This window comes from Myotis lucifugus, unplaced genomic scaffold (genome assembly GCF_000147115.1).
Source record: "Myotis lucifugus unplaced genomic scaffold, Myoluc2.0 scaffold_690, whole genome shotgun sequence".
Taxonomy (NCBI): domain Eukaryota; kingdom Metazoa; phylum Chordata; class Mammalia; order Chiroptera; family Vespertilionidae; genus Myotis; species Myotis lucifugus.
The window spans coordinates 75,660-90,627 of NW_005871738.1; the positions used below are offsets into that span (position 1 = coordinate 75,660).

The following is a 14,968-nucleotide window of genomic DNA, read 5'->3' on the forward strand; positions in this document are numbered from 1 at the left end:
GGACTCCCATTCCGGTCCCGCGGCTGGGCCCGACGAGGCGGGCCAGGAACCCCCTTAGGAAGTGCAAGAGGCGACGCAGGTGCTCAGAGACGGTGTTTATTGGCTCCTTCGAAATCAGAGTCATGACAACTGTACAGAGGACCCAGCCCCTCCACTGCGCCGCCCTTCCCCTTTCCTGCCCGGTGCCACAGGAAAAAGCAGCTTCATGTGGGGCACAGGGAGACTCCTCTGGGATTCACAGTAACCAGGAACAAAAACGGAAATAAATTAAGTGACACAGGGGAGGGAGTCAGAGGGAGTCGTGTTCCCCAAATCAGTGCATGAAGAGGGGTTACCCAGGGCCTGGAGCCGGGTTCCCCACCAGCTCCTCCACTTCAGAGGGAGTGTTCTGAGGCCCTGGACATGGAGATGTCCTCCACTTCCCACCCAAATCTGAGACCGCCTCCATGCTCCTGTGCCTCTGCCAGAACGAGCACCGTGCATGCTGTGGGTCACTGGAATGAGGTGGAGGCCGTCGTCACTCAGAGTCCGCGGGCCCAAGGCCCAACTGTGCTTGTCGTAGTGAGGTCTCACTCCCTCATTCCACCCGTACCAGCAGGGCATAGAGGAGTGTGGCCCCCTTCTCCTTGGTTACCCACTCCAGTTCGGCTGGGCTGAAGTGAGGGTCAGGAGGTTCTCTGAGGATAGCGGAAGGAGGGCCGGGGGTGTAGGAGCCAGGGCGCACACACACCTGGAACGCCACCTGGGCCTGGTGTGTCCGCTGAAATTTGGGGTCCCGAAATCTGTCAGGCAAAAAGCAGAAATAGGGTGGTGAGGCCTCTGGCCACAGTCACCTCTCCTAACTGCAACTACACGGGCCTTGCTAGTCCTAGGAATCACTTCTACTTTACAGGGACTGGCTCTAGCTGTTCTCTCTATTCTAAATGGCCTTCGTCCCAATGCCTGCTCAGCTAACTCCCTCACCTCTTCTCCAGCCTTTGCTCAAATCTCACCTTAATGATATCTACCCTGACAACCCTTTTTAATATGCTTGCTCCAACTACACTTTCTAAAAAATGTTTTTATTTCAGAGAGAGGAAGGGGGGGGGGGAGATAAACATCAATGATGCGAATCATTGATCAGCTACATGCCCCCTACTGGGAATCCAACTCACAACCCCGGCATATGTTTTGACCAGGAATTGAACCGTGACCTCCTGGTTCATAGGCGAATGCTCAACCACTGGGCCACACTGAGAAAGGGCTGGGTGGAGACTGAGGAACTAGCAAAACAAGGTGGGAAAGGAGAGAGCAAATCATGGAGACCCAAGTGGCCCTGGGGCCACCTCCTGTGTACTTACTGCACTTTGGATGCCAGGGTCTCAGCCCCAGCATATTGGAGGGAGGGAGAAAGCAGCACTGGAGGGGGCTGCTCCTCCCGAGGAGGAGCACAGTTCTCACCCGGCTCCTCAAACCCTCCCCTGGGCTCTCCCTTCAGGGGCCGGCAGCTCAGGATGGAGGCAGTACCTGTGAGGAGAACTGGGTCAGAGTAGCCCACAGGCCCAGCCCACAGGCCCAGCCCACAGGCCCAGCCTGCTCTGATTCTGTCAGAGCCACAGTACCTGCTCCCAACTCCCCTCGGTCCAGCACCCTCCGGATGGCTGCCACATTGCTGCCGTGATATGCCATGTGCCACTTCTTGGTTAGTGTCCCAGCCTCCAGGTGAGGGTTCACTCTAGGAAGTGGGCAGATAGGGCAGATGGGACAAAGGTTACTGGCTCCCCAAGGTCATCCCCTAGACATGCAGTTCTGTCACTTCCATGCACCCTCTTGGGACCTTCCTTTTTCAAGGGGGCAAAGAACAGTAAGAGAGATACATGCCCCGTATGTACCTGAGGTTGAACCTGCACCAGCCGAAGGGCAGGGCGTATTCCCGGGGAGGTTCCCCACGGCGCCTGTGGGCTTCGTCCCCGCGCATCTTCCGGCAAGACTCACAGTAGCACAGGCTACGCTTTGGTTGAGGCATGAAATAATCCTCTGTGGGAGAGTAAGTGGCAGACTTGGTGCTATGGCTCCTGTCCTGGGTCTCAACTACACAGCCTCCTCTGACTGGTCTCTAGGGCTCTCAGCATGGCCCTGCACTGCTCCAGGGAATGAGGCAGATTCTAGGGGACTGGGGACTCACCAGGAAGCAGCAGCAGTTCTTGGAATCGGGAACAAAGGGCATGGTACTCGCAGCTCTTGAGAGGGCTGGCAGCAGACGGTGGACCCCAGCACACACTCTCCTTGATCCCTGAGGGAGCACATGTGGCACAGGTCATGGGAGATGGGCTAGAGGTATGGGGTGGGGTAGGATCCTGGTCCCTTTGGGCTGGCTCACCATCCACCATGTCAGCTTTCTCCATGTCCCCTTGGGTTCCAGTACTCTTCAAACTGGCAGCTCCTGGCTCAGGGCTCACAATGGTCACCTGGAGCACAGAGGGGTGGTCAGCCAGTGTCACCAACCTCTAGAGCAGCGGTTCTCAACCTGTGGGTCACGACCCCTTTGGCGGTCGAACGACCCTTTCACAGGGGTCGCCTAAGACCATCCTGCATATCAGATATTTACATTACGATTCATAACAGTAGCAACATTACAGTTATGAAGTAGCAACGAAAATAATTTTATGGTTGGGTCACAACATGAGGAACTGTATTTAAAGGGCCAGAAGGTTGAGAACCACTGCTCTAGAGCCTCCTGATCTCTTCCTTGATCTTCCCCTTTACTTGGACAGTTGTCTCCAGGCCCTCCCTCCTCCCTGCCTCCAGCCACTAACCTGCTCACACTGCCCATAGAGGTCCACAAGCGCATGGCAGGGCTGGGGGACATCTGGCACAGCCACTCCCTGGTCCCTCCCATTGACATGGAGATGCAGTCCCCCAGAGCTGTCGAGCCGCAGTCCCAGGATGGTGCCTTCAGGACACGTGTCCAGATTTGGCCCAAACTTCTCACAGATCTGGGAGGGAGAGATCTACTGTCTTCCCAGAGAGCAGACTCCCACCAGCAGCAGCCACCCCCACCCTTCCCTCTGCTGCAGGTCGCCAGTCCCTGGGCCTTGCCTCCACACTTGCCCACTGTCTGGGCTCTACCCCCGGCTTCAATGACCTCGACTCCACCTCCCCTTCCCCCCACTGCAACATTCTCAATGCTCCCAGCACAGGAGGCAGCAAGCCCGAGACGGCCAGCTAACGATACTTGCGCCCTCATGTGAGTCGCTCACTACAGTGCCCCTTCATATCTGTGATCCTACCTCCAAGCTCGGGGCCCCTCTCCTTCTTTTTGGCCAGCCCCTCCCTATTCAGAGACCTGGCCTCTCACTTCTCCCTGCTCCCTACCCACCTTGAGGCCATTGTGGAAGACCCCATGGCCCCGCAACAGCCAGGCTGCCCGTTTAAGGGCACAGGCAGAAGCAGGGAAGTTAAGCCTCTCTGGTGGGCAGGTGATGACTCCCAGGACAAGGGAAGATGTCCACTGGCGGTTCAGGAAGTCTATCCGCACCTGGGAGAGAAGGCAACTATTCCCCAGTCATGGCCTCCTGGGAAAGAGGCCACCCACCCAGCACACCCCTGCTTCGCACACCAGCCAGGGAGGGAAGATGACACCTCCCAGGGTGTGGCCTGGGATGCTGCCCCTTCTAACGCTTGGAGGGACTGGAAACTGCAACTTCAGTTATTTCCTCTCCTCTTTCCGCCTTGGTCTTGCTGTGGACTCTGTAAGGATTCTTGTCCCTCGAGGCTCCCTTCCCCTGGCTAACAGTGACATCTTTAGTTTGCAACGACAGGGCCCTCTGGAAAGCCCACCCTGCTCCCATATATAGGACCCGGCATCTTCCCTGGAACACCCCAGCTCCTCCCTGCTGCTTCCCTCACTAGGTACCAGGTGGGCACTGACCGGCAACTCCCACCACAGGGTATAAACAGAAGCCTGGCAAGGTCATTCAAGGGACATGCCTTTCACTGTCCTCAATCTGGAAAGGCCTTGCTCCAGGAAGGTTGGCCCTGGGTCGCCCTGAGCAAGAGTTGCTGGGGACAAGAAGGGGACAAACAGGAAGGCCCACCTGGACCAGCAGCTGGGGCACCAGGGGCTGACTGATGACAACGATGCCCTGGTTGTAGCTGGCCACCCGCGTAGCCGTCCGGTTCCCATTGGACAAGAGGATATTCTTCCCATGGTTCTCCAGGAATTCAAGGGCTGTAGGCATAATGGCCACTTGATCCTCGCCCTGGTGTGGAGGAGACACTGAGCTGCTAGGGCTGCCAAGGCGAGGCCCAAGCCCCCACTAGAGTTCAGAGCTTGTGTGCATAGGCTTCTACCCATCCTGGACAGGACTGGAGAACCCAAAAATAATCTGGTGGCCAATGCCCCACCAACCGCTCATCCATGTGCCCAAGGGGCCCTGCTGCAGCCTCTTACTCCCAGGCCGTGTTCCTCGTCCTCATCGTCTTCATCGCCCTCACTTCCGGTGTCCGAGCTGGGGGAAGGAGGCTGGGTGCCTTCTGGCTCCTCCAGCCTTGTGGAGCTGACAATAGACACACTCCGCACTGGCCCATATAGATCCAACACAGCCCACACGTTCTGGAGGCACACAAGACCCAGGAAGTTGGAGATGAGTGAGGACCTCAACCCACTCCCAGAATTCAAGGCAAGTCATGGGTCTACCTTGGCAATGCCAGTGGCTGCAGGCCCCATGTCCTCTCCATCTACCAGGATGTGCATCGAGTCATCTGCCCCCCGGCGAATGCCCACACGGCTCCCCACCTAGGACCGAGGTGAGATAAGGACAGATGCTCAGCCCACCTCTCTCTGCCATCCCAACTCCCAGCCCCACCCTTATCCCCAGATCCAACTGCTTCACCCCCAGCCTCTCTAGGTTCCGGCCATAGTTCATCCTCTGGAGCAGCCCGTCACGCCTCACTTCACAGCTGGACACCATCCAGGTGGTCTTTGTCCGGAGCTCTGGCAGGGAGGGAGGCACCCCAGGGCCACCACCTGCTCCAGGCCCCATCTCCCCTGGTGCCAGTGTTGTTAGCCCTATCCGGAGGGAACCTGCCCACTTCTCGTCCAGCTCTTCCACTTTCACCTGTGTGAGAAAATATGAGCTTGCACTAGATGGGGCAGGGGAGGGGGCAGGTAGGAAGCAGTCTGGTCCTGCTGTGACGGGCCTGGAAGCCTCCTTTGTCATATCTCCACAGCCCACCTCAAAGACTTCCTCAGTCTTGAGCTCCTTGGTGCTAAAGACAAGGCCATGAGCATAGCCAGCTGCCCGCACCGCCCTTGTGCCATCTTCCTCCAGAGTGACATTCTTGCCGCAAATACTGTGGAATCGGTGAGCCACGCCAGCCACTGCGGAAAGATGGTGCCGAAGAACAGAGTAGAATTGGGGCAGCAAGCTTCAGATAGCACACAGAGCAAAGCTTTCAGGTGAAACAGGAAGCTGACATAAAGGTCCCATCTGACATCACCCCTTTAAGACACGTGACACCTCTTTTCACCACATTAAGACTCATCCCCAAACCTGGTGGACCCAGCTTATGGTGTCCTAGCCCCTTGGTGGCAGGGAAGCATCCAGGCCCTGGGTACCAGGCACAACCCTGTCCTCTCCCCGGCTGCTCCCCACCATGGGTTGCTCCCTCCCCTCTGCTGCAGCTGCTGCAGTCAGTCTGTCTTGCAACAGCTTCCCTGACCCAGAAGCTGTCTCTCTCAGGCGCACAGCAGGCCAGCAGAGCCCACCCTCCCTCCCTGCTGGCTGAACCTGGGGAGTGCAGGGGGAATGACTTCTCAGTGGCGGTGTTGCTGGTTGCCAGGCTGTTGTCCATGGGGCCGGTAGCATTGGTGATGGACACTTGGACACACTGGCCATAGAGATCCACTACCGCATACACCTCTGGGTGGGAAAGGAGGCGTCAGAACCTTGACACCCTCAGGGCCAGGCTGAGGGGGCAGGTCGAGAGCCACAGAGTAGTCACCTTTACCCGGAGGCAAGCCTGAGCAGGCAGCGCCCTGGTCCTGGCCGTTGATGAAGTAGTGCAGGTCGCCCTTGGACGTCCGCATCATGCCGATGCGCGCACCTGTGCCCAGCGCGTCCAGGTCGCACCCGTAGTTGTTGCGCATCGTGTTACCATCTTGCATGATGGCTGTGCCACTGGAGGGATGGCCAGAGGGGGAGTTCAGCCTCCCAGCTTCCTCCCCACCCAGGTCCCTGCCCAGTCTCTGCTGTCAGAATCTGCCAGGGCCTTGGATTAGCATCTCAGTCTGGGGTCTGAGACCCCATCCTGTCTCCTACATCCCTGGGATCTCTCTCATGAAAAAGTAATAAACACCCTGAGGAAGGAGGGCTGAGCCGTGTGGAGGGAGGTGGGTTCCCAAAATTAAAGAGAAGAGGTGGCCAGATCCCCTAGTCTATCACAGAAGCAGGCCTGAGACCCTGCTTCCCTTGTCCCAGCCGCTCCACCCAGTCCCACCCAGCTGGTCCCGAAGCAAGCAGCCCAACCTCAGCATCCAGGTATCGTAGTCAATGTCCGTCATAGTGTTGGGGAATTCAAGGTCCTCCGGCCGAATAGCAGTCACTCCTGTGAGGAGGCAGGGGTAGGTCAGAGCCAAGCCCCCAGGCACAGGCAGGCAGCACCTCCCACAACAGACACACACACAGGCACACACACACACACACACACACACAGCTGCCCCTCACCAGCCTCAATGGAGCCTGACCAGCGGTCCACCATCTTCTGAATGACAATTTCAAACAGCTCTCCATCCCGCAGGGCCCTGCCCGGGAGAATGGCGATCAGACAGGCCCTACTGGGTTGCTGAAGCTGGGCAGTAGGAAAGTGGGGACGTCCAAGTCCGGACACTGACCGGTTGGAGATAACAATGGCATCATTGAACTCGCTGCGGCAGTTGTGACGGAGCGCAGTGCGGCCCCCATTAGTGATGACTGCGTTACTGCCATGCAGCTGGTGGAAGCGGAGGTCGGAGCCCCCCGCCCCTGAGGATGGGGAGCTTGGAGACACCTGGTTGTTCCCCTCAGGGAGTGGTTCAGGAACTGGGGTCACCTCTGCAAGAGGGGACATCACCTATTAGGCATACAGTTGTCTCTGAGGCCTCAGGAGGCCACCCCACCGTCCTGCCCCTGCCCAGCCCGGCCCTCACCCACGTCGTCCACAATGGTGGCCTGGGCAGCCTGGCCGTAGAGATCCACAACAGCATAGACACCCGGGGGCACATTCCAGGCAGCCGGGCCCTGAGTCATCCCATTGACAAAGAAGTGGAGAGTCCCGTCCTCCCTACGAACCACGCCCACCGTGTCCCCTGCCTTGGAAGAAGGGGGGCTGGAGTGAGGAGTCAGGCAGAGTCCCTGCCTGGGCTGGTCCTGCAGCAGCCCCCCTTGCCTACTCCCCACTGTTGAGACCTGCCAGCACACCCACTCTCCCACCTTGAGGCGGTCCAGGTTGTGCCCATATTCATCCAAGATGGTTGTCCCATTGTGCATCACCCCATTCCCAGTCATCATCCAGGTCCCTAGGGGTCAAGGAGTGGCAGAGGACATGAGGGAGGAGCCAGGACTCCGCTCCTTTACAGAGCAGCCCCCACGTTATTCCCCGAAGCCTTAGCCCAGCCTGCCTTTTCTCTGACAGTGGGCTTTTCCCCAGAGAAAGACAAGAAAACTGCTGTTCTCACGCCAGCCACAGGCCCTGTCCGGGGGCCTCCTCAGCCACCGACTCAGCCGTCACAAGTGTGACCAGGGGAAAGGGCTGGAGAACAAGCATCAGGCTGTGAGCACGGCTTCCTCCCTGGGACCCTCTTCTGGCCCTGCCCCTCTCGGGAGCTCACCAGAACGCAAGTTGGTCATGGTGGAGGGCAATTGGAGGTAGGCAGGGTTGTGGGTGGTGACACCAATCTCAATGGAGCCAGCCCATTTGTCCACCATCTTGTCGATGCGCACCTGGAATACCTCTCCGTCCCGCAGGGCTCTGCTGCTCAGCACCACGCCATGATTGAAGTCATCGGTGGCACTGAGGGCACAGCAAGTGGGGACTCAGACCCCCCAACACAAACTCTGAACGTGCCACATCTTTTTAGCCCAAGTCAACCAGACAAACATCATACTCAGAAGGCTCCCCCCTTTCTGTCCAGGACACCCCAGACCAGACTCCTTGTACCTCCCACTTCCTCCCCCCTCCCCCCAATTCCATTAGAGCCCCTTCTGCAGGCTTCTCCCCACCCCTTGGGCCATACTGGGGCCTCAGAGCAGTGCGTCCCTCGTGGGTGATGGCTGCCTTCTGCCCACAGTTGGGGTGGAAGAGCAGGCGCTCAGGTTCTGCCTGGGCAGCAGGAGCAGCACGGCGGAGAGCACCCTCAGGGGACAGCGCCCGCAGGATGGCATTGTTCCTGCGTAGACGGTCACTGTGGTTGTTATTGTGGACGATGGTCACCTTCACTGCCATCCCATACAAGTCTACCACACCATACACCACCGGGGGTGTCAAGGGGGTAGCCACGCCTGTGGGGGTGCAAGGTACAGGAATGGGGGGTAAGGGAAGAAGAGTCAAATACAGAGACGGAGTATCAAAGAGGCAGGAGGAGGAGGTACAAACCACCCCACCGGAAGCCCTGGCCCGCCAGCCCTCGCTGACTTCCCCTCACCTTGGTCAATGCCGTTAATGAAGAAGTGGAGGGCAGAGTTGGACTTCCTTGTGAGACCAATGTGGTCACCCTCCTATTCAAAACAAACAAAAAGGAACAGTCTGGAATTCACCCACAGTCAGGCTCCAGACAGTGTGGGAGCCATGAGAACAGAGCAGTCCTGGAGCCTTCCCGCCACCACATCACAGGGAGCAGCTCCAAACGTTCTCCCGCGCCTCAGACCACCCTGAACGCTTCGTGCAAGTCATTCAGTGCTGCAGCAAGTCACCTTACAACCATGAACTTGCTTAACCCTCACAACAATCTGTGAAACACCACTAACAGGCTCATTTTAGACATCTGCAGAAAAGAAAAAACTACCAAAGGGGTAAGCTTCTTGCCTCGGGTCACTATTACACACGGCCAACCTGGAAGAGGGACTGAACCCATCCGACTCTAAAAACTGAGTGCCTAACTGCTGGGCAACCCTGCCTTCTTAGCCAGAACCTTTAGGCAAAAGATAAAGGCCGTGCTCTAGACTGCGGTGCCCAGGCAGGGACGCAGCCAGGCGGCCCCCCCCTCACCTGCAGCTCATCCAGGCTGAATTCACAGTACTCCCGGCGGGTGCCCTTGCCGTTGGTCAGGATCCCACAGCCGCTCATCATAATGGTGCCTAGGACAAAGCACACGCCCTGGTTAGGGGACGAGTTTCCTTCCCCTCAGGTTCCCCAGGCCCCCAGCCGCCCCCCCTGCCAGTGGCCGGTACCTGACTGCAGGTTGGTCATGGTGGCTGGGTATTCCAAATTGTTGGGGTTGTGGGTGGTGACACCAATCTCAATGGAGCCTGACCACTTATCTACGAGCTTGTCGATGCGGATCTGGGGTGGAACATTAGAAGGGAGAGGTGGGCATGTAAATGTGGAGAATGGACTCTCAGCCCCTGGTCCTTCCCCAGCCCCCACCTTTCCAGTAGCAAGGATCAAGCCCCATCTTGAGCTCCCAGAGGGTGAGGTGCCAGCCAGACCCCCGGCTCTTGCACACCTCAAACATCTCATTGTCCCGGAGCGGGCGGTTGGTCATGACAACCCCATTGTTGAATTCATCCAAGGGCCGGCGACGCTCAGCCGTCTTGTTGTTGTTGCTGAGTTTGATGAGAGTCCCACACTTCTCGTGGAAGAGCAGGGCGTCATTGGAGGTGAGGATGGGGGAGGTGGCAGCACCGCTAGACCCTGGTCCTTCCCCTGCTGGCGGGGAGCTCAGGTTCACATTCAGGAGCCCCCCATTGTAGGCAGACAGGATGGCATTGCTCACCACCTCAGACAGCTCCATACTGGCAAAGTCTACAGCAGCAGGACGAGAGAAAAGCTGACATGAGGCCCTGCGCCCTCAGGTCTGCAGTTCTCTCCCTACCCCTCTCCTGAGGTCCCTCCCTCGTCCACCGAATTTCCCACTCCCCTTCCGGGGGCCTCCCAGACGCCTCCCAGACGCCCTCACCATTATGCGACTCGAGGCTGTTAGGAAACGTCTCCGGCCGGGCCTGCGCTGGGGACACCATGAAGGCTGGGAACCAGGCAGGATGGGAGGGGAATGAGGGTTCAGCCCCTGCTGCAGAGCCCACAGCCAGGAGACCCCCTCCTCGAGCCCTGCTCTCCCCTTCAGCAGACTCGGGGGTCTGAGTGGCCCGGCCCACACCCAGCCCGGCTTGTCACTCCGTGTCCCTTCAGCCATCCCGTGCCCACCCCTCCACCGCGGCCCTCGCTGTGTTCTCACCTTCATCCCTAGAGGTCCCCAAGGCGGAATCTTCAGGGGGAGCGGAGGGCTCGAGGGGAGGCGTGGGGGTGGGAGTAGGGGAGCTGAAGCCTGGCTCAGGGGGCAGCACGGTGACTTGGGTGCACTTGCCATAAAGGTCCACCACGGCCCAGACCCGGGCCGGCAGGCCTGTGGCAGCCACACCACAATCCCGCCCGTTCACCCAGAGCCGCAGCTCCCCGGCCGCTGTGCGCTCCACGCCCACGCGGTCCCCTTCGCCAAGCTGGTCCAGGTCCTGACCATACTCCTCCAGCACAGAACGTCCATCCCTCAGCACCGAGCAGCCCGACACTACCCACGAACCCCCCTTCAGCCCTGTGGCGCTGCTTGGGAAGTCCAGCACACTGGGGTCCAGTGCCGTCACCCCGATCTCAATGGAGCCACTCCAGGAGTTGACCTGTGATAGGGGTGGTGGACAGAGGCTCAGGATGGGTCACCGGTGGGCCTCCCACCACGAGGAAACCACAACTCACAGGCCGCTGCGTCCTCCTCTCTCCACCTCTCAGACCGCTTAGCTGACTGTTCTCCACTACCCCGAGCTGCAGTCCCACAGGTGATTGTCTGCGCTAGGTCCACTCTGCTCTGCACCCGGCTCGGTGTCTGCACCAGTCCGCTCCCCAGCGTGCTGGCTCATTTCCCGGCTCCAGCTCCCTGCCTCCTCTAACTTCGCTGGACCTGTGGCTCCTCAACCCCCCAAATTCACAGCTAGCTCTCCAGGTCCACATTCCTTGCTCCTGTATATCATTCTCCCCCCACCCCCTCCCCTAGGCTCTGGCTCCACTCAGATGCACTCTCTGCCCAAAGCCGTCTTTGTGCCCCTGGCCTCCTCCCTGAATCGCACACACCTCCCACTCCGAGTAGCTCTCCCTACCCATCTTCCCCACCAGCCCGGAGTCTGTCCATCAATGGTCGGCTCTTTCCTAGGTTCTCTCTCTTCCCTGCCCATCACATCGCTGACATCTCTCCGTCCTCCATCTCCCAGAAACTGTCCGGGCTGGTCCCCTACTCCTTCTAGCGGGCGAGGCCCCGCGCCTCTTGCCTGCTCCTGGGTCTGGGGAGACTCCAGCTCTCCCGGCCCCTTCAGGCCGAAAGCTCCTGCTTCACGCTCCCTCCCTGCACGTCGCCTGGCCTCTGAGTCTGTGGGTTCCCCCGCGGTACCCAATGGTGGGGCTCCACTGGCCGACCCCCCGGCTCCCTCCAGTCCCCTCCCACCAGCCTCCACATCTTGGCTTGGCGGCCCCAGCTCCGCACCTTGCGGTCGATGCGGACGGTGAAGACGCGTCCATCGCGCAAGGGCTCCCGGCTCAACACCAGCCCGTGGTTGAACTCCTGGCCCGGCTGCTGCCGCCGCGCTGTGCGCCCGCAGGCCGACAGGCTCACCAGGCGCCCGGTGCGCGGGTGCAGCTCCCCGCCGCTGCCCAAACCCGCGCCAGACCCCGGTCCCGGGCCGCTCCCGCCGGGGCCTCCACCCCCACCAGGCCCCGGCCCGGGGCCTCCCCCAGACCCCCCACTCCCACCCGACCCCGCCGCCATGGCCGCTGACGCCGGGGCCGCACGACAGCCGCGTTTGGCGGCACCGTAGCAACGTCGGTGCACAGACACCCTGAAGGAATAGGACCCGGGGCAGGGGCCAGATGTGCTTTACGGCACTGCCGGGCGCTGCAGCATCCCGGGCTGAGGGCTAAGGGATTAACGGCTACCGGGTGAGAACAGAAGGACGACGGGGTCGGAGGCTTGCTTTACGGCACGACGAGGTGATGGGATGGCTCCGAGAGCGGGGAAGACTTGGGCTGGGAGTTTTTACGACAGTGAAAGAAACGACGGCCGCAGCCATCTTTACGACGGAAGGGGGTGCCTTTGCGACAGCGGCACCGACAGCCCCGCCCTCGCCGAGGCAGGCCACGCCTTGAAGTGTTCGCTTTACGGCAAGAGGAAGAGGTGCCTGCCCTCAAGCTACTAGCATCCAGGCTGTGTGCACGGGAACCGGGAGCCGGGGGCTTTGTACATGGAAACCTCTGCCCGCCACACCGCTGAGATCGGATGTGTCTTCCGACAGGATCGCGATCCCTCCGCTTCCCACGTTATAACACACCTCTCGCGAGAGGCCAAGCGGCCGACTTTTGGGGGAAAAAGCGCTTGCGGATGTTTCCAGTCAAGCCCACCTTGAACTCCAATTCATTCATACTTAGGTCTTAAAGCTACGAATAAAAAGCCCAAAGAAACCCCGGCAGACAATTTCAAGCAACAGCGCTGACGGTCCCCAAAGATTGCCCCAGAGCTATTAACAAGCCCCCAGCCCAACTCCGACGCTCGCGCTACGGTTGGATGACTGTGAGGTCACAAGGCTTCTCGCCCCCCTCCCCCCCCCACCCCCACCCCCTTCCTCCCGGAGAAAAACCGGAACAAATCCCAGAGACAAAGATTTTTGAGGGAGGGGCAACGGGGCTCTCAGCCCGAGGTCCCGTATAGTCTTTATTCCGCCCACCGCGACTCCAAGGAGCATAGGGGAGGGGCCCGGTCCTGGCTCCTGAGTCCCCGCCGGCCGCGGTGGGGGCGGGGCTAGGTGGGACGGGGGCGGAGCTAGTGGGGCAGGGGCGGGGCTAGGCGGATCGCATTTGCCGTGCTCAAAGAAGGGTGCCCCGTAGTGTGATAATGGAAATGCAGGAGTCAGGGGGGGCTGCTGGCAGCCCCACCCCGGAATCCCCTGGAGGGGCCACCAGGGAAGTGCCAGGAGGCATCACAGCAGTCGCGGCAGGCTCCGGGCTGCCCTCCGGAGTCGTCGTGCCGCAATTTTCTGGCCGCCCCGGAATAGTCATTAGAAGCCTGGATTCTAGCCGTCGCTCCGGAGTGGTAGCGGCTCATGGTTCCAGGCCCAGGCAGCCTCCTGGGGAGGTTGTGGGCCACAGCCTTGCGTCTGGCACACACCCTGGCGGATTTAACGCCCCCATTCCTGGAACCTATGCAGCCGGGACGTCTGACTTTGGGTCCCAGGGGTCTGGGGTGCACAACTCGGAATGCAGTCTGCGTTCCGGTTCAACTTCTTTGCACCCCCACAAACCCTATGAGGATCTGCCCCATAACATCCTAAAAACCAGCAACCACACCTTGATACAGAAAACCCCCAGTGCGGACAGGTAAGGAGCCCAGCTTAGTTCGCAGGCAGCACGGAGCAAGGAGGGAGGGTTACGGACACTGGAGGGGGCGGGGCCAGGAGGGAAGGGGCGGAGTCCTGGGAACTAGATGTGAGGGCAATGGAGTGGGAAATGTGAGGTTCCAAGCCTTTGGGAGAGCAGCAGGGACTCTCGCTACAGAGCACGTGATTGTCCTTAGGTGTGACCCTCATCCCTAGCCTCCTGCTTCTCTGGAACGGCAAGGGGGTAGAAGAAGTTTTTGAATGACTGAAAGAATTAGGGAGGACTGTGAGGAGGAGGTCACTAGGTTTCCTACCCCTTTTTTGTGTCCTCCCCCGACTGCAGGAAAAAGTCTCAACACTGGGATGAAATGAATATCATGACCACTTACCACCCTAGGGACAAGGACTACGGATTTATGAAGGTGGATGAGCCGAGCACTCCCTACCACAGGTGCGCTGAGCTTTCAGCCCTAATCCTTCAGCCCACACTCTCTTACCTATTCAAAGGAGGGGAGGAGGCGGAGAAGGCAGAGAGGCCTCAGGGACTGGATGCTACCTGATACCCTCCTCTCTGCCCTGCGTCCGCCCTCCTCTGCAGGCTGTCACCGCAGGCCAGTGATGAGCCCTCCCTCACAGTGACTCCGGAGGCGCTAAGGAAAAGGTGAGATGCTCCCAGAGATCAGTAGGGATGGGTGTCTTCCTCCTTCCACTCCTGAACTCTGGGATCTGAGCCAGTTCTGCTTTTTGGTCCCCTAAACGGGAGGGTCTACCTTTCTCACCCAGCCAAGGCAAAGGTGGGGAGTCAACCAGCTGCCCCCATTGTCTTTTCACTTCAGTGCTCCCAACTGGATTCCCTCCCCTTCAGGTTTGCAACCATGGACAATTTCTACCCCAGGGTCCTTCAGCACCCTGATAACAGAAGCTCAGGGTCTTCAGACAACTTTTCCAAAACACGTGAGATGAGGGGTGGGGACTGCATGGAAAGGGGAGGCGGCGTGGACCTTGAGGGAGAGCAGGGCAGGAAAGCTGAGCTCTTAAACTGGCCCACAGACTCCAGTGATTTTGAGAAGCACCGCAAGGCACACTACAATGAAGGAAAGTTCCTCAAAGCTCAGAAAAACCAGCCCTCGGGGAATAACCAGAAGAGCAAAGGGGGTAGTGAAAGTTTGGGCAGTGGTGGTCTAGGTGTGATGCTGGGCCCAGAGTCCAGGCCTGTGGAGAGAGGCTGGGCAGGAGGACTGGCCAGAGGAGTCAAAGACAAGATTGGCCTGTTGACCAGGAACCACATCCAAGAAGCTGAGGGTTAGTAGCTATGGTGGGGCCCCTGGGACTCAAGGGAATTGTAGTCCAGAGCCTTCTTCCTCCCTGTGCAGGGATTGGCCAAG

The 14,968-nt window shown here is 59.4% G+C and overlaps 2 protein-coding genes across 6 annotated transcripts in view; one reads left to right on the forward strand and one right to left on the reverse strand.

Moving 5' to 3' along the window:
• Nucleotides 1-80: 80 nt before the first annotated feature.
• NEURL4 (neuralized E3 ubiquitin protein ligase 4) lies at nucleotides 81-11,983 on the reverse strand. Of its 3 annotated transcripts, none has more exons than XM_006105486.3 (29): nucleotides 11,702-11,983; nucleotides 10,412-10,847; nucleotides 10,136-10,201; nucleotides 9,683-9,981; nucleotides 9,408-9,519; nucleotides 9,226-9,314; nucleotides 8,663-8,735; nucleotides 8,255-8,519; nucleotides 7,850-8,031; nucleotides 7,452-7,537; nucleotides 7,169-7,331; nucleotides 6,875-7,073; nucleotides 6,708-6,784; nucleotides 6,510-6,588; nucleotides 5,986-6,161; nucleotides 5,772-5,903; nucleotides 5,217-5,362; nucleotides 4,875-5,099; nucleotides 4,679-4,777; nucleotides 4,433-4,594; nucleotides 4,077-4,241; nucleotides 3,359-3,517; nucleotides 2,796-2,975; nucleotides 2,360-2,447; nucleotides 2,165-2,272; nucleotides 1,872-2,016; nucleotides 1,602-1,714; nucleotides 1,341-1,506; nucleotides 81-782 (listed from the first exon to the last, which is right to left on the reverse strand). In XM_006105486.3, the coding sequence occupies exons 1-29, from the start codon at nucleotides 11,981-11,983 to the stop codon at nucleotides 578-580; spliced, it is 4,677 nt and encodes a 1,558-aa protein (XP_006105548.1). In that variant the 3' UTR covers nucleotides 81-577. The 3 variants fall into 3 exon arrangements, with proteins under 3 accessions (XP_006105548.1, XP_006105549.1, XP_006105550.1); XM_006105487.2 differs by having other exon boundaries at nucleotides 578-782; nucleotides 5,992-6,161; XM_006105488.2 differs by lacking the exon at nucleotides 10,136-10,201 and having other exon boundaries at nucleotides 578-782; nucleotides 5,992-6,161.
• Nucleotides 11,984-13,107: 1,124 nt separating this feature from the next.
• Nucleotides 13,108-14,968, forward strand: part of LOC102429667 — a 3,388-nt gene continuing 1,527 nt past the window's right edge. For all 3 annotated transcript variants that reach the window (XM_023746531.1, XM_023746532.1, XM_014447644.2), the window contains exons 1-5: nucleotides 13,108-13,584; nucleotides 13,927-14,034; nucleotides 14,182-14,244; nucleotides 14,449-14,537; nucleotides 14,634-14,885. In XM_023746531.1, coding sequence (XP_023602299.1) covers nucleotides 13,109-13,584; nucleotides 13,927-14,034; nucleotides 14,182-14,244; nucleotides 14,449-14,537; nucleotides 14,634-14,885 — 988 coding nt within the window. In that variant the 5' untranslated portion in view covers nucleotide 13,108. The remainder of the gene's footprint in view (nucleotides 13,585-13,926; nucleotides 14,035-14,181; nucleotides 14,245-14,448; nucleotides 14,538-14,633; nucleotides 14,886-14,968) is intronic.

Excerpts from the sequence above, each read along its gene's own strand:
- NEURL4 (XM_006105486.3), bottom strand. The coding sequence starts at position 11,983 with ATGGCGGCGGGGTCGGGTGGGAGTGGGGGGTCTGGGGGAGGCCCCGGG. Across the intron at positions 9,315-9,407 it reads CATGACCAACCTGCAGTCAG|GCACCATTATGATGAGCGGC; the intron begins GTACCGGCCACT and ends GCTTTGTCCTAG. Across the intron at positions 1,715-1,871 it reads TGGTGCAGGTTCAACCTCAG|AGTGAACCCTCACCTGGAGG; the intron begins GTACATACGGGG and ends CCCACTTCCTAG.